This window comes from Mirounga angustirostris, unplaced genomic scaffold (assembly GCF_029215605.1).
Source record: "Mirounga angustirostris isolate CCGP_5_RB_7025 unplaced genomic scaffold, mMirAng1.0.hap1 SCAF_10, whole genome shotgun sequence".
Lineage (NCBI taxonomy): Eukaryota > Metazoa > Chordata > Mammalia > Carnivora > Phocidae > Mirounga > Mirounga angustirostris.
This window is the reverse complement of record NW_026991718.1, coordinates 118,030,996-118,057,561: the sequence shown is the minus strand read 5'-3', so window position 1 is coordinate 118,057,561 and position 26,566 is coordinate 118,030,996. Positions and strand designations below refer to the sequence as shown.

General features: G+C 42.7%; 1 protein-coding gene across 3 annotated transcripts in view; it reads right to left on the bottom strand.

The window, feature by feature from the left end:
- Window positions 1-26,566, bottom strand: part of DHX35 (DEAH-box helicase 35) — a 65,864-nt gene that overhangs the window by 27,464 nt on the left and 11,834 nt on the right. The window contains exons 4-12 of one of the 3 annotated variants that reach the window (XM_064573169.1): window positions 22,266-22,343; window positions 16,216-16,320; window positions 14,072-14,133; window positions 13,166-13,235; window positions 10,931-10,990; window positions 4,664-4,776; window positions 3,434-3,530; window positions 2,420-2,578; window positions 57-267 (exon numbers count right to left, since the gene is read on the bottom strand). In XM_064573169.1, the coding sequence (XP_064429239.1) occupies window positions 57-267; window positions 2,420-2,578; window positions 3,434-3,530; window positions 4,664-4,776; window positions 10,931-10,990; window positions 13,166-13,235; window positions 14,072-14,133; window positions 16,216-16,320; window positions 22,266-22,343 (955 nt within the window). The remainder of the gene's footprint in view (window positions 1-56; window positions 268-2,419; window positions 2,579-3,433; window positions 3,531-4,663; window positions 4,777-10,930; window positions 10,991-13,165; window positions 13,236-14,071; window positions 14,134-16,215; window positions 16,321-22,265; window positions 22,344-26,566) is intronic. The other 2 variants (XM_064573170.1, XM_064573171.1) reach the window with 2 other exon arrangements.

The following is a 26,566-nucleotide window of genomic DNA, read 5'->3' as shown; positions in this document are numbered from 1 at the left end:
CAGCGCTCAGACTAACTAGGAGAAAGTCAAAAGCCCTGAAGGAACGCCACACTAACCTGTATAAAGGCGGTAACATTTTCCCGAGCGGCTGCGGCCACCACGTCCTGCACGCTGATTGGCTGATGCCTGGGACACCGGGACCACCACCAAGCACTCAATGGCCGTCCTGGGATTGTAGGCTCGGAGTTTCACAAAGCCACAGTCGATCACATACACAATCCCACTGATTGTAATGGAGGTTTCGGCCACATTGGTGGCCACTATCACCTAAGTCCCCACAGCAAGAAAAGTAAAAAGAGAAGTTATTTGGTTCTTTTCACTTTTAAGAAACTACTCAAAATCCTAAAAGATTTATTAAAGATATGTCCAACAGTGTAGGATCTGTAAGAGGCAGTTTAATATACTGGAAAGAACAGGAGTTTTAGGGTCAGGGTGCCCTGGGTTTGAATTCTCCAAGGTGTGACTTTGGGCAAGTTACTTAAATTCCTGCCAGTCCCTCATCTACAGAATATTCACCCCCTGTTGGGTTGTGGGGGCATCAAACGTGAAATATCCATAAAGCAATTACAGCTTGGTGCTTGGCCCATAATAAATACTCAACAAATGTTAGTTTTTGCCTTCTGCACAACTAAAGCAAATCACCACCTTGAACATCTTTATTCATTCATTCACTCACACTTGGAACTATTTTCTGAAAGTCTGTGTTTTGCAGGCACTGTTCAAAGTGCTGGGCATGTATGAACAAGGAAGACAAGGCCCCTGTTCTCCCAGAGTCTGCATTCTAGTGTGTTTGGGTGGAGAAGCAGTGAACATAAACAAGCAGATAACCTCAGAGTGACAAATACCATGAACAAAATGCGAAAGAGCAGTAATACAACATTACATAGCATTTAAGGCGTTCCCTGTGTATTAATAATAGTGGGCTGTGCTACTCTGGATGGCCAGGGAAAGCCTCTCTAAACAAAGATTTTGAACTGAGGCCTGAGTAACAAGAGGCAGGCAACCCTCTAGAGATCCAAGCAGAAGAAAGAGTTCACAGAAAGGAGAAACAGGCAGGGAGGCCAGAATCCAGAGGAAGGACGAGATGAGGCTGGAGGACAGCAAGGGCCAGATCATGTGCTGTCTCTGGGCCACTGTGAGGTGTTTACATTTTATCTCAAGTGCACCGGGCACTGCCCCTGGAAGGTTATGAGAAGCAAGGAACACGTATAGATAGACAGCATTTAGAACTTTTTAAAGGCACTTTTGTATCTATCATCTTATAAAAATCTTCCTACCATTTTTATACAGTAGACATTTAAGATTTTACACCAGAGAACCACCGATCCAAAGGTTCTTATTTATGTTTCACAGCTGAAAAAACTGGGCTTGAGACTGAGTAACTCAACCAGGCACAGAGTAACTCAGGCACAAAATCCAGGCCTCCTGACTGACTGGCCACAGTTCACATGTGGCGGGGCCGACTTGAGGTGCTTCATCCCAATGGCCATGAGGCTGAGCACCTTCTTCCAAGGGGCCTGAATTGGGAGTGGACCCTCAGACCATCCCTCACCTACTGTCCTCTCTGCCACTTGCTGATAAACAGCTACAATAAGCCAGCTTCGGGCTAGTTCTATGCCTTCCTCATCTAATGGGAAGGAAAGCCAAGTAAGGCCCAGGGGGTGATGAGCAGGACATAGACTGGCTGCCTGCTGGTTCCTTCCAACCAGTGCTTCTCACCACACCCTCCCCCACCCCAATTTCAAGGCTAAATATTTTTAAGCCACGCCCTGAATTAACTGATTTAAATTTGGCTTCATAGGCTAACTGATGTCTAAAACAAATGGCTTAGAAACCATTTGTAGGGTGCCTGGGTGGCTCAGTTGGTTAAGCAACTGCCTTCGGCTCAGGTCATGATCCTGGAGTCCCGGGATCGAGTCCCACATAGGGCTCCCTGCTCAGCAGGGAGTCTGCCTCTCTCTCTGACCCTCCCCCCTCTCATGCTCTCTATCTCATTCTCTCTCTCTCAAATAAATAAATAAAATCTTTAAAAAAAAAAGAAACCATTTGTAGTAATTTAGCTATTGTTCCTGACTGATCACAATTCACCCAGACAGTCATTTAAGCCAAGCTAGCATTGTGCCGTGGGGAAATACTGAGCTGGCGGAAAAGAGGCAAAGAGAAGTCACTTGCTCTGGTAATTACTGTCAGAGTAACCCTTCTGTGAGGCAGGTTTAGAAATCTCTACAACATACGATTTATTGTGTGCTTTTAGATCCACTGCACAGAAGCACGGACTTAAAACTCTTAAAGAAACCTTCCCATTTAGCAAGTTTCACTTCAATTAAAAAAAAAAAAAAGTCTTCCCAGTGCATAGGAAAGGGGCACCGACACGACCCCAGCTGGCTGCAAACGGCCCTGGTCATCGGGTTAGTCTCACCTTTCTGACGCTGCGGGACACCCTTTCAAACACTTTCATTTGCTCAAAGGAAGGTAGTCCTGCGTACATGGGGAGAACCCGGAGGTGTCTCTTCATCCCAGTTCGACCCAGCGCCCGAGCCTGCTCAATCAGCATAGACACGACAGTCTCCACCTCTTCCTAAAGACACCCAACCAGGAAAAACCAAAGAAACCAAGATCAATCCAAAGCACATTTTATCAGACTTGAAAGAAAATGAAAATCGGGATCAGAGTTTTAATTGCGGTCAGAGTCATGATTTCTAGTGTGACCACACTCTGCTTGGGGGTGGTTTTCAATCAAATGCTACTGAACAGCGGTGCCTATGGGGTGAAAATTTGCAAGTGTCAGATTCATTACTGAAATCTATACTATCTGCAGTGAATAGAAGAGCTCCTGATAAACAAAACCAAACCTATCTTACTTGGCTTTCATGTACTGTGGCCAAACAAAGCATGTCATACATAAGGACAAGCCGTGACACATGCGATCACTAGAAGCTTTCCCCAGAAGAGATTACGGTACCGTGGAAAGTGTTGACAGTGGAAAAGATTATGGCGGGAGGGCGGTTCTGAACAGTGCTCTTGGGCTTGTTCAGTTGTCCTTCCAGAGATATGCCCAGTAACCACCTCCAGGAGGAGCGGTATCAATGGGAAAGAGGCTTGCAGGAGCAACACACATGCACAAAATGTACCTAACGCAATATTTCATTGTAGTAAACAAAACAGCCACTGACTACATCATTTACTCTGGACTCAACTAATAAATTTAAAATATATTGAACCCTCTGCAGACAGAATAGCTGGGAACTAATGATTCCCTGACAACCTAGTCAGTAGATGAATGACATCAATCCAAACAATTTTGTATGCAATTAAGTAAACACAAAACACAATAAAACATGAAATGAATGGCTAAGTAAAGGAACAGGCCCCTGTTTAATTTTGGTGCTGCCTTAACGTGTCCGTTCATCAGAGAAAATTCCAGTGGAATTACCTGTCCAGTCAGAAATGCTAGTATGTCTCCATCTCCCTCTGTCTGGTGAATTTTCATCACAGTTTCTACAGTTGATTTGATATAATCTGGAACAGGACTGAAAAAATGTACAATATAAATTCATCGCTAGACATGTTCATTAATTATAGATTAATTACCCTAATAATCTGGCAGCAAAGCTTCATGAAAGTCAGTTTGGGCCTGCCTGAGGTAAACAGTATATGAATAAATAAACATTCACTCCCTTTTCTTCTTTTTTTTAAAGGCAGCATCCAAAAGTAATCCATAATTACATGTATACCATGATTCTTAGCTTTATTTGCAAAGAAATAAAAACCCATGCAAATAAATGTGCTATCTTTAGCATGCAAAGATACCTGGTCAATGAAAATCGGGCACTGCGGTCCCAATGCCAAATCCCACACTTTCCACTTTCCCTCCTGACCACTAGCAACATGTCTGAGTAGGCTGTTCAGAGCTAACAGATATGCTATCCAGCAAGAAAAACTCAACAAGTCAAACCCACAACTCTCCAGATTTATCAACCACTGTACCAGGCTCCTGGTCTTTGTCCAGTGACTAGGTAATTAGGATGGTCTCTTCCTATCTAAGGGGGCTCCTCCCAACCATGTCAACCAGGCCTTCTTGCTAAGATGTAGAGAGCTAAGAACAAATGATTCAAAGTATCACTGCTGCCCTCAGAGACAGGCAGTCTTGGAAACCCCAGTTCTGAAGACTATCAAGCCTCTTCCCTGTAATCTTGTTACCACTTTGCTCTTTCCAACTGAGCTACTGACCACAGACTCATAGAAATTTACACATCAGTGTCAAGAGTTTCAACTGCATTCAGCAGTGATACTGAGCAGGGTTCCAGAACATCCTATCAATGACAGGAGACACAAAACATGCTCCTCTCAGCAGCCTGATATATTGCCCTTGGGGCGGCAAGCAGATACAGTGGCTTCTCATTCCATAACTCAGGCCCAATTTGCTAATCACCATCATTAAAAATGCAAGTATACTTAAGGGTTGCATACTTTTATGGAATAAATCTGAATGATCCTACTCCTTTGGAGTAAAACTTAGTGCTTACTGGTTTCCAATTGTATTTAGCTTCTGGTTGGATTTGAAAAAATGAAAACCTAAATAAAATAGGTGGAAGTTCCCTGACTATTCAGGTGAATACACACACACACACACACACACACAAAATGCAAGTTATCATCAAACCTTTGTAGATAAAAGATATCCACTGGAAATGTTCGCCCTTCTACTGTGAGGATCACACAAGTATCCCTCGTTGGGTCATTGGTTTCATTCTGATTAAAGAAATCCCGAAATTTCTATTAAAAAAAAAAAGAGTACTTCATTTCTCTCAAAAAAAAAAAAAAAAAAAAGGTTCACAGTAACTCACCGAAAGAAAGAAAATAATTTAAAACTGGCAGAGCAGGGGGTGGGTAGTAGAGACTGGATATATATATAACACAGACTACGGGTTACAAAATAACTACTAAAAATACTATTTTTTTTTAATTATTGCAATTTTGAGAAATCACACTTCAATACCAGACTCTTTACTAAGGTTTGATAAAATACAGGTTAGAATTCAAAACTGTATTATTCACTAATGCATCTGGGTCAACATGTAGCTGCGGTATTACTTTTCTTATTTTTATCCCCTGTATCTTACTAAAGGTGTGATTCAAATTAAATACAGATTAAATCAGGCTGATGTGTAGTTTTAATCAGAAAAGCACGTATCTGACCTCACAGGTCGTCAAGGTATAAAGAGAACTTGCACCTCTAGGAACGCTAGGTACGGCCCTAGTGTTGCAGCTACAGACGCATACAGGTTTACCACAACCTCCCCAGACTGCAGGCCGGGACAGTGTCTCCCCCACCCCCAAGCCCTGTGGCAGTTAACACACCACCCCGTCTGGGCAGGTCGCCCAGTAGGCACTTGCCCGGCACTGCCACAGTACCCTGAGAAGTAGCTCCTGGCAGTCCCTCCAGGACAGGTGGCTACGCCTTCTTCGACGGCACACTTGACCGCCAGACTGGCAGACTACGGGGAGGCCTGGCATGAGAGCTCTGGCCGAAGACGGGACAGGGAGATTCCACTGAAGATCCCCTCACGGGGAGCCTGACCCCAGATACACAGAGACGCTTCTGTGCAGGGGGGTGAGGGCCAGAGGGGAAGCTGCTGTGTCGGTGGTGGAGGGACATGGAAATCCTGCTGGGGGGAGTACATCATCGGGGCCCCACCGGTGATATTCAACAGTCCCCCTGAGGCCTGGCTGGGCATCGCTTTCTGTTATCCTAGGAGGTCTGGCTATGTGACCACAGTCCTGCCTCCTTTACTTCCCCGTGTATCTTTACTAACCATGCCGATGCCTGCTCCTGGACACCGGGAGCCCGGGGTGCACTGAGGACTGCATCGAATGCAGTGAATGGACATGGAGGAGCACCTCTACAAGAGCTGACTGGACTGAACTACAGAATAATGGGGTGCGATATGCTGACCTCAAAGTTGTATCTGAGAAGAGTAAGCAAAGACGTAAAAGTGCATCATGCCAACAAAAGAACCATGTTGTGCTACGAAGGACCTCCTGGCACCATTCTTCACTTCCCTTTTGGCTCAATTCGGTTCAAGTGACTTCAGCCCTCCTGTGTCCCATGGTGTGCATAGCACAGGCAGGCTACAAGTGATATACAAACAAGTGAGAAGAGACAGCTCCCCCACACCCCAAAAGAGTGAATAATCCGGGGGGACGGGCACACCAAGAACCAATCATAACACAAACCGAGGCAGAATGACCACATAACCAGAAAAAAGTCAAAAGTTACGCAGTGAGAACGAAAGGTCAATGCTGAGCGGCTTTCAGGGAAGGTTTCATGGAGGCAGGAGTACCCCCTGGTAAAGCCTGAACGGACGAGGAAGACTATTACTGCCTGGAAGAAGAAGGGACAACCCTTCCCAGGATGACAGCAGAGTGTAGACTAAGACATGAAGGGGCCACCGACAAAGGAGAGAGCCCAAGGTCTAGGGCAGGCCAGCCCTGTTCTGAGTTAGTCCTCTCGTCTACAAAAGGACAAACTGCCATCTACCCTGGGTGCGGACTGCAGTCAGCACCAGTCTGGCCTAGAATTGTACTCAGTAAGTGATCTTATTATCACTCTGAAGGGGCCCAAATGTCATGCTTCACGGGCACTTCATTTGATGGGAAAGACAGGGGCAGTGAGCATGGGCATGACGTCATCAGACCGGTATTGCAGATGCCTGGCTCGGGTGGCCGTTTTGGAGGAGGGCAGGGACAATAAGAGATTGGAGGCAAGCTAATTCGGGAAGGTACTGGAATAGCTCAGAGGAGAGAATGAAGGCCAACACTGGGCAGGGGCCAGGCAAAAGCGAAGCGTGCCAGAGGTATGAGCAATGGGGCCTGGCAATCGGTGAGTGCAAGCGCACGCACGTGCACACTGGGGAGGAGGGGGTTACTTCTTAGTCTGGGAGAACACTTTCTAAAGCAAAGGAGGTCTTGAATGACCACGATGAGAGAGGGACTGCCACAGAGAAGCCAACAGTCACAGGGCAGCAGGACTCACAGGTCTGTGAGTTTCTGGAGCACAGGAACACGGTCAGGACGGCCACAAGCACAAAGCGTCGGCTGAACCAGGGGCCATGGAGGTGGGCAGCCTTGAGGAAGAAGAGCAGCCAGCAAAGGAGTCTGAGGGGGATGCCTCAGGGAGGCAAGAAAGAGGGGAGACGGCAGGTATTCCAAAGCTGCAGACAGAGGAAGATTTTAAGAACGACTTGGTGAACGGAGCTGAATGTTACCAAGAAGGCAAGCAGAACAGGGAGGACACCTCATTCCTGACAATGTGGTGCTGAACAGAGCAGACCAGAAGTTATTCTTTCAAGAAATAAAATTCAGCATTTACCGAGAAAGCATGAGATCTCTATCCTTAAGATATGTATCTTTTATCTTTACCTGGAAATATAAAATATGCACATACAGAAAAGTACAGACTAGAGAGCAAATAAATCTGGTATCAACAGCATACGCCTTGTGGGACAGTGAAGGAAAGGCAAGAGTGAGATGAAGATGAGTTCATTTCACAGGGAAAAGGAGAGCGTGAGTCAGGTTTTAAACAGGTGGGCTCACACCGACACAGACACACAGCAAGGAACATAAAATGACAAAAAGCAAGAGGACAGCCTGAAACAGAATGTAAATGATGTGCACATCTGCTGGGCCGTCTTCCTTCCCTGGTAGCTGCTCAGACCTGACCCACAGAAGTGAGCTCCCAGCAGCCATGTCTACACAACACGCCCACCCTGGGCCAACAGCCCTTGGTCCATGCAGATTGGTTCAGAGTGGGTACCTGACCCAGGTGACTCCCAGTTCCTTCTCTAGGAATCTGGAAAGAGAAATTAGTCTCTCTCCAAGAAGCTGAACCGATGACAAAAGAACTGTAGGAGTTGTCAGCAACCCTATTTCCTGCCATGTGGATGGAAACAAATAAAAGAAAAACAATAGCTAGTGATACAATGGTCAATTAATACTTCATAATTAGGGGCACCTGGCTGGCTCAGTCGGTTAAGCGTCTGCTGTCGGCTCAGGTCATGATCCCAGGATCCTGGGATAGAGCCTCACGCAGCGGGCTCCCTGCCCTGCTTCTCCCTCTGCCTCTGCCTGATGCTCCCCCTGCTTGTGCACGCTCTGTCAAATAAATAAATAAAATCTTAAAAAAAACATTAATACTTCATAATTCTACCTGGTCATGCTCTATAACAGCTCGCATAGTTAGGCTTACATTAACAAAGCAGCTAACCCAATCAAGGCAACGATGTGATCAGCCCGCTCATACTCCGCCTCTGCCTCCCAGCTGCTGTCACTGGTGGGACACCACCAGGCTGGGTCACCCTGGGCCCTGAGCGAAACCAGAGTAGAGGGCATCTATCCCTCCAGGCAGCAGGGCTTAGAATTAGTCTGTCACCCATAGACCTAGCAGCTGGGGCACCAGGGAGGGGGTCCGGCAGGCCTGGGCCTCCAGGTCCAATGCTGCCCAAAGCCACATGCCATCTCCACTCTCCCCCTTCCCCCCCTCAGCCCACTGCTTTCCCTCCTCACCCTCCTACTCTCACGTTAGGACTCCCACGCCCCGCATGCCCTCAGTCACAGAGGAAGGACTCCACCCGCCAGGTCCCAGCTCAGACACACACACTGGGCAAGGATGGGTGAAGAAGTGAAGGTCCCAGCCACCGAAGGCCCAGCTGATGGCTACTGAAGGCCCAGCGTGCCTTGCGTCAGAGCACACCCCAGGCCAGGCCAAGTTTCCTACACTCCATTTTTCCACTTGAAAAAACTTCCAGAAAGTCTACCTAGACCAACTATTGTAGGCAGATTGGAAAGAAGCTCTTTTTTTAAATCTCTGTGCCACACCAAAAGACAACAAAAGGATATTGGAAGCGATAAATATTAACAATTCTAAGAAAAGACTCAGACATGGTAATTTTCAAAACACAGTAACAACTGTTCGTTTTTAAAAGAGAGAGAGGGGGTGACGAAGGTAAAAAGTAAAACAGAGGAAGACATTCTGTGCCACGTGGGCATGGAGGCGATGGCGGGAGGTGAGGCTGGGTGTAGCTCCTAAACCGGCGTTCCGGTGGGTGCCATGGGCTTAGGGGGGTGAGAAGTAATTCAAGAGGGCAACAAAGAGCTTTGACCCAAAGGCTATCATGTGCAGACTGAAGACAACAAGCTCCTACAGCCTGTGAGAAGGTCCAAGAAACCAGCCAGGCTATGCACGGAGACACCCCTCTTAGCCATGCTGAGTTTCTTCCCTCAGTTGCTCTACATCCCTGAAGCCACAGGGAGGCCAGGAGCCAGGAGCCAGGCCCTTTTCACATGTCAGCTGGCTGACACAACTGGCTTGCTGACTGGTATCTCCACAACTACTCTTGCCTCTTCTACACAACACCCAGAGTGATCTTTCTAGAACTCGAACGTGATCAAGTCACTGCCACAGCTCACACACATCCCAGGACTCCCAAACAGGTGTTGGGTAGATCCTTCCTCCTTCACTTGGCCTGTAATGCCTTCCATCACCTGATGCCTACCAGCGTCTCCATTTTAATCTCCCACTGCTTCCCATTCTATCAAAAATCACTGAACCTAAAGCATGTACTCTGTGCCAGACACTGTTTTAGGTGAAAGGGATAAAATAATGAGTAAGACATTCAAAGTCCCAATCTTCATGGAGCTTATATTTTACTAATAGAAGACACACAATAAACAAACACTTGGCTATGCACCTTATGCTAGGTGGAAATAAGTGCTGAACAGAAAAACTAAGCAGAGTAAGACAATGGAGCAGCAGGGCACTGTTTCCATCAGGGTAGTCGGGAAAGGCCTCTCTGAGAGGATAATACATGGTCAAGACTGAACTGAAATGAGCAAAGAACCATGAGAACGTGTGGGGTAAGAATGGTCTACAGAGAGGGTCCCCCCAGAGTAGAAGCATACCTGGGTTTTTCTGAGGAACAGCAAGGTGAGGCTGGAGTGTAAGGAGCATGGGAGAGACTGGACAGAGATGAAGTCAGAGCGGTGACAAGAGAGGTGACTGGGGGGCAGAGACCGTCCCCCACAGGGCCCTACAGGCAAAGTAAGACTCCCACCTCCACTTGCCTCCCAGCCCCTCAGACACACTATTTCACGACCCTGAGGTTCCATGCATGTTTAGGACACCCTTCCCCACCCCTGCCCATCAGGCAAACTTCTGTGCATCTTTTGAAACCAAATGGGATATCTCACCACTGTGAAAGCTTCTGGATGTTCTCCAGCCAGCTAGACTTAAGCAGCCCCCTCTCTGGCTGTCTCAGCACCTTGACATACTGATCTGTAAACATCTATTTATGTGTCTGCTTCCCAAGAAGTCAGGGAGGTTATGAATCACCTGTAGCCAGCACCGTGCTGAGCTTGTGTATATATATTCATATATTTATAGTTATATATTTATATACATATATTCATATATAACAAGTGGTCAAAATTATTTGAGTTGAACTGCTGTTTTGAACTAAAATATTAATTGGTAAGAGAGAAAAATAGTATAAGCTGAGCCATAAAAATTATAACATAAATTACTATATGTACAGGGAAAACTTCAATTGTACACATAAACCTAAACCTAAATGCTACAGTCATAAATAAATTTCAGAAATATAACCTCATACTGAAAAAAGTAACAAAAGGAAACTGCCTATGTGGGGAGAAACACAGTATGTAGAGAAACAAGACGAGGAAGTAATTATGAACTCAATTAATTACAGGTTAATTTCCACCCACAAGCTCATATGGAATCTAGGACATCAGATGGCCCCATAAGGAAGGTAGGCCAGAAAGATAAGCTCTCGCTAAAGGTAACTTCCCAAGGACATGTCCAACAATTCCAGCGCTTACGGGAACAGCAGGGTGAGGCAGGAAATGCTCCTACCTCTGCATCCAGAGTGGCTGAAGCTACAATCAATCGAAGATCCCCTCGCTTTCTCTGAATCTAAAAAAGAAGGCATTAGGAAAAAATGAAACAGTGCGATACGTACAGATGATATATTATGGTACCTGCAATTTACTTCAGAATAAATCAGTGTGTGTATTTTTGGGGAGTCAAGGGGGGAGCTTATAGATGAAACAAGACTGACCACAAGTTGGTAACTATTAAAGTCATAGGTAGAAGGTGGTTCATTATACTATTTTTTCTAATTGTTTAAATAGTAAAATTTTCCGGGCACCTGGGTGGCTCAGTTGGTTAAGCGACTGCCTTCAGCTCAGGTCATGATCCCGGAGTCCCTGGATCGAGTCCCGCATCGGGCTCCCTGCTCGGCAGGGAGTCTGCTTCTCCCTCTGACCCTCCCCCCTCTCATGTGCTCTCTCTCATTCTCTCTCTCACAAATAAATAAATAAAATCTTTAAAAAAAAAAAAAAAGTAAATAGTAAAATTTTCCAAAATAAAAACATTAAAAAAAATGTTTATTGAAAGTTTAAAGGAGCTTTAGGAACTGAATTTGAATTTACCAAAAGTAAAACCATTTCTTCCTGATACTTGGATTTCTGGATAGTCAGAATCTATGTATATGCAGTTGAAGTAGGAAAAAGTACATTAAAAACAAACAAACAATAAAGGATAACACTGAGACAGAAATATGGACAAAAGATCTTAACAGTTATTCAAAGAAAGGAATGATCAACAGGCAGAGAAGAAATGATCATATAAAGCATAGCAAAAATATATGATAACATGACATTACTTTTTCATCTATCGCACTGGCCAAGATTTATTTAAGGCTAATACTCAGGGCTCACAAAGATTCAGTGAAATAAGCCTCTTATTATACTGCTTCCCAGAGAATAATAAGCAGGTGGGATTATCCCTAATCAGTATCAAAAGTATAAATCTTTGGCCAAAGAATAACATCATGAAAACAACAAGAACAATGGCAACTAACATGTACTAAGTGATGTGCTATTCCCGGGTCTCTGCACACGGCCGTGCAGAGATGCCCGGCTGAGGGCGCTAGGGGCATCTGAAGCCCAGAACATCCTCCCCTCACCTAGCTGTGGACAGCCTCCAAGTGCGGGCATCTTGCTCTAATTTGTACACCGGTGGGACTTCAGTCTATTTGTGACCCTGTGCCAGGTACCATCTGAAGAATTTTATGTGATCTTATTTAAGTCTCACAATAAATGATGATCTAGAACAGCTCTGTCCAAGAGAGCTCTCTCCAAGGATGGAGAGGTTCTGTCCAATGCACTAGCCATTAGCCGTGTGTGGTTACAGAGCTCTTGAAATCTGGCCAATGTGACAGAGGAACTGTATTTTTAATTTTATTCTATTTTAATTAGCTGACTGCCACAGGTGCCTAGTGGCTGCCATAGGGGAAAGCATACTAGCACAGATGTAGAGACTTCTTTCATTCCCATTTTAGAGATGAGTAAACTCAGCAGTCAGAATCTGAACCCAGGCAATCTGACCCAGAGTCCATGCTTTTAATTACTTTGGTCTACTCCCTGTTTCTAGACTCCTGTGACTGGGAATATGCTCAAAGAAAACAATCAGAAAATACAGGACGGGAGGAGAGGTAAGGTTGAAATAAGATTGCCCATGAGTTGTAATAGTTGAATCCAGATGATGGGCACAGAGGGGTCATTAAACCCTTCTCTTACTGCAGTATGTCTGAATAAAAAATAAAAATTAAAACAGAAATGCAACAGATTTCATTATAAAGGTGCTCATTCCAATTTTATTTCAAATACTTCAAATCTGGAAGCCATATAAATGCCTAACAGTAAGGGAAGAGTCAAATACTTTATGGTAGGGACATATGATTGTATAGACATTATTAAATACAATGTCTTCAAGGAATATTCAATGACACAGAAAAATGATTTTGATGTAATATTAAGAGAAACATGCAAGGTACAAATTAGTGCCTACAGTCCAATCCCTATCGTGCTAAAACAGATGCACGTACACACACAGACACACACAAAAAAAGAAGAAACATACCAACATTCCACCAGTGACTTTCTCTGAATGGGGAGAATTATGGATCATTTAAATTTTTTTCCTTCCTATTTGATTGGATTTTCCCAATTGCTACAATTACTTTCCTAATCAAGCAATAAAACAAAATGAAAACACAAAAGCAAAAGTCTGGCAGTGAAGTCACACCTTTTTCAGCAAGCCAATGGCAATGTCTGTGTACAAGGTCCTCTCGTGGGCTTCATCCAGCATGATGGCACTGAGAAGCAAAGGGAAGACCTTGGTGAGCATCAGACAAACCACCCACATAATCCCATCCAGATCATCAAAGGGACTTCTGTGTGTCCAGTCCCCATGCAATCACCTTGTATCAAAAGCTGAGCTATGTTACTCCCCCTTGACAAGGAAGGAATTATTAAGCTAATAAAAATGGTGATATCAACACATCTTGGTGAAGAAAACAGTATATTTATTGCTATCTTTAAAGAGTTTTATAACCCATAGTGGATTCTAATGGGAACTAATACCTGATTTTAAATTACAATATAACGCATAACCCCACAGAGCACATAAAAATCGGAACAAGGCCCCACCCACTGAAGACCGTTAAGCTGCAGAGAACAGCACAGAGACATGTGATCACAGCTGTGTCGCGTGTAGGTACCCAGGACTCAAATTTAACATCCTTCCCTAGAATACCACAGAGCCTGTGTAGGACAATGTTAATGCCATGAGTAATGGACAAAGACACACAAAGAGGAAGACAGTGTAACTAACTATCTGGACTCTGCGTATCACATGACACAAAACACTGCCCAGTTCTGTGCTATGATCTGCAGTCACCATCAATCCTGGGACATAACAGAGGCAAGAGAAGTGTGACAAGTCAACAGATTATTCAAATAATGACAGGGATTTTAATGTGCCCATTTTTTACTGTTAGTAGCTTCTGAGAAAGCATCAAAGGTTGCAACAGCCCAGGTAAAGAGAAAGCTCTGGGGCAGCTGAAGGCAGTCATGAAGTCCCAGCTATTAACACAACTACTTGGGTGCTTTTTGAAACTTCAGGAAGTTACTGTAGGAAAAGCACAATTACCTATATTTGGTTAACAATGGATCAACCATCATTTCCCTGACCAACATTCCATCAGTCAGGAACTAAAAAACAAAAACACAAAGTTTTAGAAATAATTCATTTACACTGTACATTAAGGATTTTTTCAAAAAGTTCAAATGTAACCAAATGCACACAACTCTTCGCCAGTGTGTGTACAAGATAATTCCCACAAAGGACCATGAGGAAACGGCCCAATGCTTTAGCGATCGATGCAACTGGTCACAAACAAGACTTCAATCACAGGGTCCTCAGCTGGGGCCTGCAAATCTTCCAGCAGAATTCCACCTGCATTTACTATCTGAACATTGGCTCAGCCCCATTTCCTCTGGGCCTGCACTACTGATACTGTGGACGAACAGGCAGTGTAGACAAACCTTGTCCACACAACGGAAGGCCACGAGTCTGAGATCGTTGTTCTTAAAATGTCCCAAAGACTGCAGACCTGCAGCTCTTGAGGTTACTAACCTCAGCTTCGACTGCTATTATCTTAGAGAGGTTGCATAGGGCTGTGGTTAAGAACAGAGGCCGTGGTGTCAGTGGGCTGGGAGCCCAGATCCTCATTCTGCCTTTACGTGCTGTGTGAACCTTGGGCAAGTTACCTACCCTCTCTGAGCCTGAGTCCTCATTTGTAAAATGGAAACAATAAAGTATCTACCTCAGAGGTTTATTATACATACATATATATATAGAGAGAGAGAGGCAGTACAGGTAAAGTGTTCAGCACAGGACCTGGTACACAGTGTTCATGACTATCAGGAGGCACCTGGGTGGCGCAGTCGGGTAAGTGGCCAACTCTTGATTTCTGCTCAGGTCATGAATTCTGGGTTGTGGGATCGAGCCCCATGTCAGGCCCTGTGCCGGTCATGGAGCCTGCTTAAGATTCTCTCTCTCGATCCCTCTCCCTCTGTCGCTCTCCCTCTCTAAAATAAATCAATCTTAAAAAAAAGAGTATCAGTTATTATTATTTAGGATTAATGTATGTTTATAAAATGCTTCAGACACATGCAGTAACATATTATTACTGCCGCCCAAAATAACTCAGTACTTGAACAAGGCTAACCATCTCCCCTGCATGCTGTAGTTTAGTGCTTTTACTTTTTGTTTTAAGAACAGGATACGTTTCCATCACATTTTTCTTAGGCATGGTACCAGCTGCCACACATACACACAGCAGTGAGGAGGACCTGTCCCCAATGACAGGCACCAGTTAAGAGCAGAGCGCCTAAAATGATGACCAAATGGAATACAAAAGCTTTTCATGCAAGAGTCAAAAACAACCATTTGGTTATGTAACCCACTAAAAATTACCTACTTTAAATATATTTGATGGTACAGAAGAATATTCTCTTTACCCAGCAAAATGAATCTCAAAGGTAACAAAATACAAAAATTTAGAAAATAAGATCCCTGTTCTTATAAATCACTACCTTGTCTGGTTCATCTGATTATTTTCAACTTTCCTCTGTGGAAACTGAGAGGAAACTGAGAGCATTCCATTGTTCTGCAGAACCATCCGACCTGCACGACCCCAGCCCTGTGCTACGGAGCAGGCACTCCGCTGACGGAACACCCATAACTGCGGACACGAGTTCAACAGTAGCAACTAGGTCAAAGAAAGGCAAGTAAAATCCATCGTCATGTAAATGTGAAAAAGTTCTAACTCGTGAAAATAGTATTTGTGAATTCGACGCTTTATCAATTTATACTGCCTTGTCCCTGTTTTTCAGTCTTTTACAGGCAAGTCTCTATATTTTGACAGCTATGTGGATTGGTGGAAAAACAAAAAACACATATAAGACAGGACAGCCTCAAGTCCTGGTTCTATCATCAACGGGCACATACCTGAGGCAAGTCATTCAGCCTCCCAGGCCCTCAAGCTCTTCATCTGTAGAACCAAGGGCTCAACCTTCCTTCCGAGGTCCCTTCTGGGCCACGATTCAAGGACTCTCTGAGAGCTCCACACCTCCCCCAGACTAAACTCCCTGAGGACAGGGTGATTTCGTACACTTTCTACCCTGGTATCAGGGTCTCGGTCAGCAGTGATGCTGCATGTTTTTAAGCCCCGCCCCCCCCAATAATCTTCTTCCTGGTTCACAGTAGGAAAAGCAGTGTGAGCACTTCACCTTGATTCTTGTGGCCAGTGGGTCGGTACAGTCGTCAAAGCGGATGCAGTAGCCCACCTCGTGGCCCAGCACTGCACCCCTTTCCTCGGCTACTCTCCCTGCAACCTTTGGGAAGAAAGATCATGCTGAAAATAGAGACATAGAAATTACTGCACAGAGCACATACCAAGGAGAATCTAGTATTTTTTTAAATAAGTATGTGAACACAGTGGAGAATGAGAAGAAAAGGGGCAGGTCATCAGAGAAAAAGCATGATTTATTTACTTTGTGTCTCACTCCTCCATCTACAATCGACTTAGGGCAACTTAACTTATAATTAAGTATCGTATAACAATAAGCAACATAAATGGAATCACATAAAGATGTTACAGATCACGACCAAAGAAATGGCAGATAAAATTCAAAAGATCAAAGCCAAAGAGAAAATTTTAAAACACAGATATGCCAAAATTATCTCAGTCGAACCACAAATTCAGCTCAGCATTTCCTGGCAGCCGAAACAAAAAGTGGAAGAAATGACAAGATTCACCACAGTAAAGCTTTTTAGCATACCAACTAGGGAAAAATTTTCATGTCTCTGTGCCTTGAAATAAAGTACCTTCCACTGGACCATAAAGGCAGGAGAATAGGAATGATCAAATTCAACACCAAGCCAAGGTCATCTTCTCTTTGGAGGCAAAAAAATGACGTTTCCTGAGCCAGATAACCTAAAACAATTTGCAACAGTGCCCCAGCTACCAAAAGCATTAAAAGGGGAAATAAAGACAAGAATGCAGGTTAAAAAATGAAAGCAATGAAAAGGGGCAGAAAAGCGGATGAGAAGGTAAATGAAGAATCCAAGTTAACATAATGAAGTAAAAGCAGAAAACAAAATACATAATAATATATTATGAAGACCATAAACTATAGATACATTTTTCACTTACCAATATATGACAAATAAAAGGGGAGCATAGGAAAGAGAAAACAAAACCCAACAGCAAGATCTCCTACTACCCCTAGAAGGCTATTCAAAGGTTATCAACTTATTAACAGAAAATGTTTGAAATGATGAATAAATCAAAGTGGAAGGGAAATAAAAAGAAACTGAAGAGTTGAACGTTCATTATATCAACTGCCTGACTGAAAAAAACTACAGGAAAACCATATGAGAGGCTTCTGGGAACTGGCACAGCACCCCCAACCCCCCACGTGAGGCAGGCAGGCAGTGTCCCTTCCCGTTCCCCCCCGCCCCCCTCCGCCTGAGTCCACAGGTGAGGCCACCTCTCCACGGACTCTCTGAGTCCTGGGTATGGAACGTGGGCTGGCACAGGCGGTGGCCTGTGGCACTTTTCGCTACTGCCACTGGGTGCAGCAGCCCCAGGGTCAGAAGCCCAGAGCCTTCCTGCACTCAGCTCTCCAGGCATTATCTGGCCATCAGTGTTGGAGAAACCCAAGAGCAGATGAGGAATAGAAGGGGCTCTGCCTAATGACTTGGAATTACAGAGCTGGCAGGCCAAAACCGAATCAACCATTCCACACCACGCAGTCCTGGAAATCACCTTATGAAATCAGAAATCCATCCTACAGTATTGCTCTACCTCCGCAGGTTCTATTTCCTGCCAACCAGGATTTCGCCATGAAAATTTTGTTATTTTTTCAATTTCAACTCTACAGATCATTATACTATAAATCTCAGAAAATGGTACAGATAGAAAATGTGTACGTAGATCTATGAGGAGCTAATGGGAAAATAGGCTTGTAACAATGAGTATAAATGGACCAACCCTCTCCATAAAAATATAATCATTTTATGGGTCTAAAAGGTAAAAGCCAAATACATTTATTCTTCTTATTTCATTGTTTGTATACATATGCTATAAAATATATTTTATCATAAAACTCTTTTATTTTATTTTTTATGTATGATCACACCACTGGACATTTGAAAGGTCATATTCTATCAGCTTTCTAACAGATTTTTACCTCTACTATTTAAGTTTTACTCCCATAACTTCATCAATTGGACTGGATAAATACTATCTATTTGAGGCAAATAAATACAGAGAAAGGGAGATAAAGAGAAAAATCCACTCACTGAGTACTTACCACCTGCAGGTTCTAGGCTGCAAGTTTTCACAAATTGTATCTCACTAAATATGCACGCAGCCCATGAGGTGGGCAAGATACCCTCGTTTTTACAAAGAAAGAAACTGAAATAAGACAGGTTTAGAGCTTGTCCTGAGTCACAGGTCAAGGCAGGGCCTGGTCTGGAAGACAAACTCAGACCCTACGAGCCCAGTGAACAAGCTCGTTAGTAAGTGCCTCTCACAGAGATCAAGCAATGGCTCATGCCATCTGTTCTTAGGCTCTGAGACTGTTTTCAGAGTTCAGCTGGCACACAAAGTACTCTTTGAGAAGTAGCATTTCAAACTTGACAGCTCTATTAATACTCCACCGTTAATTTATACACTCTTCGCTCTTTCAAGAGAAGGCATGGAGTTTCATGGAATTATCCATAGCTACACATTTGGAGCTAAATGCAAAATGATTAAGAGCTAAGACTCCCAACTACAAACAGGAAAAATTGCTCTAATTTCTAAGTAACTGACTTATCTTTCGGTGACATAAAAGGTTAAGTCTAAACACTGCAGTGTAGTTTCCCAACTGTTATCTCTATACTTACACTCACAAGACTCAGAAAATGTCTATCAGTAACTTCTACCTTGAAGACAATTAGAAAGTGAACTCTGGGGAAAAGGATAACACAATAATGAAAACTCAATACTGAGCAAAAGTAACTCAAGGCAACAGAATTAATTTCTTATCCAGGTAAGACGACAAAATAAAGGCACCCCCCATCTCCTCTGAGAGCTAATTTAGAACAACAAAAGAAATAAAAAATATTGTCACCCAAACCCTACATCTTCAATGAAAGAAGGAAACAGCTACAAGCCCAAACAAACGAGGAAGCACGGCTGCCGAATACCATGAGGTGTGACTCTAGAAGAGAGGCTCCGGACTCCTCACAGCCCCAGCACACTACCGCTCTCTTAATGTCACCACCCTAACAGGCAGGGCGGACAATGCTTATTTTAGGAAGACAAGAAGCAGCCGTGTGTTCAGGCCCAGAAGACACAGGAAATGTTTCCATAGAGACCTATTTTGCTAGCAAACAATCACGAGGGAGAGAGAACTGAAGGAGAGGCAGCAGGCAGGCAGCAAGTACCAAGTCCTAAATCAGAGAGCCCACCGAATTTTATCATGAGCTATTACAGACCTCTGCAATCACTAAGGAGTGCACCTCCAGATCCTCATCCTCAACCTCATCCTGCCCCAGCAGAGGAGGATAAGAGATTTGGTGGGAGGCCATGCACTAACCAGACCAGCACAACCTCACAACTCTGCAGCCATCAGTGGTCCAACTCAAAGACGGGTAATTATCATCAAAGTCCTAACGCCAGCCCACTGCAGTAAAGCCGACCAAGAAGGAAAGAAAGACAGGAACAGAAGCAAAAAAGCAGTTTAAAAAGAAACTTCAAAAGTATTGTTCAAAGAGGGCGCCTGGGTGGCTCAGTTGGTTAAGCGACTGCCTTCGGCTCAGGTCATGATCCTGGAGTCCCTGGATCAAGTCCCACATCAGGCTCCCTGCTCAGCAGGGAGTCTGCTTCTCCCTCTGACCCTAACCCCTCTCATGTGCTCTCTCATTCTCTCTCTCAAATAAATAAATAAAATCTTTAAAAAAAAAAAGTATTGTTCAAAGAAACAAGTAGAATTCAGCTAAAGGAATCCAGTTTCAAAGAAACCCTAAGTTTGAGCTAAAAACAGCTTAAGGCAGAAAGACAAAGTCAAAGGAGAGTCAAGGAGAAACAAGGTCTGAAATGGACAGGTCAGAAGCCAGTCTGTAGAGATCCCCCAAATCTCACAGCTTGGATATGATGGACACCTGAGAGACTTTTCTTAAATTTGAGAACAATCCCCATATTTATACAATGCTACAAACAACAGTTATAAAGTTAGAGAAACTTTTCTACAGTGGCAATAATAAAAAGCAAATCTGAATCAACTATGCTAGGCTAAATAATTACTCTACTCTACACTAAAATATTACTCTACTCCCTCCATAAGAAAAGAAGAGAAAATCATTCTCATGTGAAGAGGTGACCCATGGGAATATAACCAACAACTGCAGGAAAAAAAGATTTACAGAAATGTATCAGGCAGGGGGTGCGTCTGGGTGACTCAGTAGGTTAAACATCTGACTCTTGGTTTAGGCTCAGGTCATGATTTCAGGGTCGTGAGATTGAGCCCTGCACTGGGCTCTGCACTGAGCATGGAGCCTGTTTAAGATTCTCTCTCTGTCTCCCCCAGCCCTGCTCACGCACTCTCTTTCAAAAAAAAAAGCAACGTGTCAGACAGTTAATAAAAATGTTACATTATTTTTCTGCATTTTTTAAATGTTTGTAATATTATCAGCTTTTCAATCTGTAATGTATTGTAATTATCTCCTCCCATTCTAGATATTCACTTCCCTTTTAAAGAAAAAAAAAAACATTCAAAGAAGTGATTATGAGACCTAGGTAGAGATATAAAGGAGCCAAAATAGAATACATTTGACTAAAAACAATCACGAACATTGTGGACAGGCTTGGAGACATCTTACAAAAGAAACTGGAAAAGAGCAGATGATTCCAAAGATGGTGATAAATACTAAAAAGAGACAAAGGAGATCTAATACACACTTAATTGATGCCCTTAGAAAAAAGAATATACATGCCAAGATAGAACAGAAGAAAACCTGAGATATGAACCTGAAGACTCAAAAGTTCTTCCATATTTAAGAAACAATGAGACAGAAAAACCAGCATCGAGATACGTCCTGGCACAAAAACAAGCTTACGAGCATCCAAGCAGCAAGTGAGCCAGGAAGGAAGCGGGAAGAGAGCCCACTGGAACTCAGACTTCTGCACAGTGATCCTCCGTGTCAAAGGGCAGTGAGCAATGTCTGCACAGTTCCCAGGGAAAGAGAAGGCGAAGCAAGAGTTTCATAACAAAGACTACAACCAAACATTCTCAGGCATATACAATTCAATCTAGAAATAAGGCAAAATGAGCCATTCAAGGTTAGCAAAACCATGGCAGAGAATTAGTGATGAACACTGGATCTATTTAAACTAGAACTAAAGTTAATCAGCTGTGGAAGTTATGATTACAGAAAAGAACATGTATGTATACGCTTGAAATGAAAGTCACAGCACTGCATCTATAACAAACAGAGGGAGAAAATGCAGAAAGAGTAAGTGGGCCTTTGCTCTTTTGTAACAGGAAACTACCTGCAACGGTTTCAAAAACAAGTGATGTTAAAGCTTTCTGTAATCTTGTTTCTTAGTTTTCAAGCCTCCATACATTCTCATGTGGTGAACAAATATTTCTCCAAAGTTAAGTAACTACTCCTATTTCACTTCAGTGAAATTTGTGAAATTCAACAAAAGCAAATGTATAGCTGGCATCCCATTTTCGTAGAATTACTTCTATGCATTCAAGGCACCACTCATCTTCATGTAAACATAAGAGCAAAGCTTGGAATGATGTTCACAAATGTTCACAAGGTTTTCACTGGGTGGTGACATTTTTATTTATTTTAATTATTTTTCGTTTGTTCTGACTTCCACTGTACTTTATTACTACTTAAAAATTTGTGGGGCACCTGGGTGGCTCAGTCGTTAAGCGTCTGCCTTCAGCTCAGGTCGTGATCCCAGGGTCCTGGGATCAAGCCCCCCACTGGGCTCCCTGCTCAGCAGGAAGCCTGCTTTTCCCTCTCCCACCCCCACTTCCTTCTCTCGCTGTGTCTCTCTCTGTCAAATAAATAAATAAATCTTTAAAAAAAAAATTGTAATGTACAAGTATCAATTTTACAAAAATAAGCAGGTCATAGTTCTTTTTCAACTGAAGAACTAAACACTCAAGGAGCCACACCATATTCATTTGGGGCCTTAAGGAAACAAGAAAAAAAAAGTCACTGAGACAGAAGACACAGATGGGAGTTTGTACAACGTGGAAAAGAAACTTACTGTAACAGCAGCCACTCTTCGAGGCTGGGTCACTCCCACCACTCTTCCTTCGGCAGTCCAGCCCGCTTCTGCAAGGTACTGCAAACAAAACCACACCGAAGTATGCATCTGACACCACTTCTCCAGAAACAATTTCTCCCAAGATAACCCTGTATTGTGTTAAAATCACTGAGAAAGTTAGTAACAGATGGTTCTTATCCCAGCAGACATTTTGGAAATTATTTTGCAAATGAGGGATCTGAGGCTTGGCAATGTTAAGTAACTTGCTTACATTCACACCAGAGCTGATAATCAGAAGAACCAAGGCCCAAGTTCAACATTCTGACTCCCCAGTCTTACAAATTTCCAAGTACCAGAGCTGCCTGAAGGAATAAACTACTATCCATGGGCCACACGGAACAGTGCTAAATCTACAGGACAAAGAATTTTAAAGTACACAGAGAGACATCTCAATGTAAATATCAACCATACAGAACATTTTAGTCAGATTAAATAAAAATAACTAGATTTTGTACATGTGTATATATGCCATTATATCAGAACACACAAAATTTGACAGTATGTATTTACCTGATTTATTTATGTATTTATTTGCTATATATATTCATTTGTTATGTATTCATTTGATCATATACACTTTTAAAATCCAAAGTGGTAACAGCTGTTATCAGTTACATATTTTTATAATGTCTAAATTGCTTCACAATGAATATATATTTTACAGTAGGAAAAAAATTTAAAATGCTACTACATGTATCTACTCACTTGTTCAAAAGAAACAAGGGAAGAAACTAAAGAGAATGGTTATCTATGGAGGATCGGGAGGAAAGGAGGAAAAATGGAAACAGGGCAGCAGGGGATAAAGAGGGAATGCCAATGCTCCGAGTAGATGTTTCTGGGGAGCTCTGATTCAGAGCCAGGCATGTTTCACATGCTCTTCAAGTGCCCAAAACATAAACAAAACCAACCAAGATGTACATGATGGGAAACCAGGAGGAAATACAAACACTAACAAATGGCCCTTTCTGTAGCACAAATGAATTACAGGATCACACCCAAGGGGATGGGGAAGATATAACCTAAGTAACTGGAAAACAAGGTCTGGACTAGATGCTATAAAAGCCAATGAGAGAGAACCGTGATCTAGTCAGTAAATGTGGGTAAATAACAAATGGGGGTATGGGTTAGTAATTCTAAAACTATTTTATGTTTATATTAGAATCCAACAAATAAGTTAACGTATTGTAAATAATGAGGACTGAGTTTCTCACTATAGGAGAAATTTACAAATAAGGAAAGGCTAAAATGAGCCCTATGGTGTTGGATTACAATCAGAAGTATCAGCATAAATTCATGGTTTTTAATACATACACAGACTGATACAGATATACAGATGTTTTTATGTGTGGGGATTAGTAGTCACATATATATTTCCTAAATCTGCCCACTGAGACTTATAGCAATGACACCTCAGTGGCAACAAGCACCCTAGCACCCAATTCTTGATTTCTAAACACCATTCTCCAATAAAGGAACCAGGGCTCCTTGGAGAAGTGTTTGACCCCAGGGCTAGTCAGGGATATTATAAGACAAGCCTGAAATGTCCTATAGTACTAGAAAGTAAGGAAAGGTTAAAAAAAAAAAAAAAAAAAAGGCTTTAGGAAAGGACATAGGGCCTAACTAAAGGAGCTCCTAATGATCAAAGTAACAAACTAAAAAAGACAGTATTGGATTTTAAGCCATGGAACAAAATATATATTCATGAATCCACACTGATGTATATAATAAATGAGGGAAAAGGGACAGTTCTTCCTTAGAGAGGATTCCATTTAATGAAGGAAAAAGGGAAAGAGAAAAGCATCAAGCAAACCCCTGAGTAAGTGCTGCAGACAAGATCCGCTAAGGGATGCTAAAATTAGGAGGCAAAAGCTTGAAGGGAAGGGGAGTATCTGCAGTCTGAAAATATCTCCCCTAGATATTTACCAACTACCAACAAATGGCAAGACAGTAACTTTAGGGGCAAAGCTGGCACCTCGCCAGCAATCAGACATCAGCATCTCAAACCCCATGATATGATGCACTGAGGAGGACACACCATTTCTGTGGTATTCTTTCCCAAAATCCACCAGCTCATTCTAACCATGAGAAAACATCACACAAATCCAAGCTGAGAGGTGTTCTATCACATAAATGCCCAGCACTCTTCAAAAATGTCAAGGTCCTGAAGGATGAGGAGGACAGACTGAGGAAACTCCCCCAGCCTAGAGAAGACTAGGGAGACATAACAACTCAATGCAACGTGAGGTCCTGGATCTTGGAGCTAGAAAAGGACACCAGTGAGAACACTGAAGAGATGCGGAAGATCTGTAGCCCAGCGGCTGCACTGTACCAATAGAGATGCCTGCTTTTGATTACTGCAGCAGGGGAAGTGGTGGGAGAGGTTTAAGGGAATTCTGTGTTATTTTTACAACTGTTCTGTTAGCCCAAAATTAGCTATAAATAATAGTTTAAAAAAACAACTGTAAGGGACAACATGTTTTAGATAATGTAGGTTTTTGCCATAAAAACTTAAAGTTTCTCTCTCTTGATTAAATACATAACACAAAACACTACCAACCACACCAATCAACACAAAGGCAAAAACAGAACTACAAGAAATAATAGCTAAGATTCACAGACTACGTTATTAAGTGCCAGGAACTGTGCTGAGCACCTTGCATGCAAAAGCCCATTTAATCCTCACAACGTATCTATGAGGAAGGTAACAGCATCATCAACAATTTAGAGATAAGCAAACAAAGAGATCACAAAACTTGTCCAAGGACCTGGATAAAAATCTAAGAGCTGGGATTTAAGCTCGGCAAACCAAAGCCCTGCCACATAACCAGGACACAATTCTACCATCCAAAATAAAACGCACATACTTGTAGTCAATCTCTTAGTAACAGTGGTAAGCGAAAGAAAAAAAATTTCCATAATAAACAACCTGCCCATGAAGCCAGTCTCCTCGATACACCTGTGATTCAGACTCCTGCATGCTTATGACTGCTGACAGATGGAAATTTAAAGATGCTGCAAAAGCAGGAATAGCTATCAAAATATAGGAATAGTTACAAAAGCTATCAAAAGGCAGTGGATGTCACGCTGAATTCCATCTTCACTCTTTTTAAGGGTCACCAAATCTGGTCTTCTCATTAAGGAGTGGGATAAGGAAGCACTCCATCAAAAACAACACGAATAAAAATTGTAGCAAAGAGCTTGTTTTCATAGTCCATTGTTTTGACAGAGCTCTGGGAAAAAATATCAGCTAGATTCCACAAATAGTTTGTGAAATTTCAAAACTGGTGTTTGGTGCTTCAACATGCGGTACTTTTCCAAGGAAAGACGTTATATAAATCCAGCAAGACAGTGCGTTGAGAAAAAGCTGCTCCACATTCTTGCCGTGACCTTCAGCTCCTCAGCCTGTCCAATTTTCCTAGACTATAACTCAAATTAGCGTCACAAGAAGTTGTGACGGTCTCAGAGAAGAAGAACTGTGTGGTGAGGAAAGAAGGATGATCCTTCCATACAAGGGGCGGCAGGTATTCAGACCAATGATATAATCAACTATCACAATGACCTATTCATCAATTTCACCAGCAAAGCTTAGGAGATTCACTCTTCACCATTTATTCTCTTGTGCTTCTTTAATTTTGTACCATGTGAATGTATTCAAAAAACACAGTGCTTGTAAGAAAACACAGTTCCTTAAAAGCAGTTAAATTCAAATGTATATGCCCTCTCACCCAGCAACTCCATGACTACTGTATTTATTCTGTAAGTATACCTATACATGTGCAAAATTATATGCAAATTGATTCATTACATCACTGTGATAATACAAAACTGGAAACAACCTAAGTGCCTATCAACTGAGAACTGGTAAAATAAATTATGTGCAATCTATACAACTGAAAAATGATACATTAAGTGGGAAAAAAGACAAGGTACATTAAAGCACATATAGATGCCACCTATCTGTGTTTTAAAAAGAGGAGATACACACACACACACTTCTCTGTAAATGCAGTAAGAAAATCTCTGAGAAACTAATGACATCTGTTGCATCCACATAAAGGAAATGAGCATCAGAAGATAGGGCAGAAGAGAGATCTTTCTCTTTCTATGTCCTTTCGCATCTCTTGAATTTTAAACCATGTGAACCTATTAAATACTCTTCCAAAATTGAAAAAAAACTACCTTTGTTCACTGCCACTGGATCCTCAGACCCTGCTCTTTCGCCTCCAGGCCATTCTTTCCCT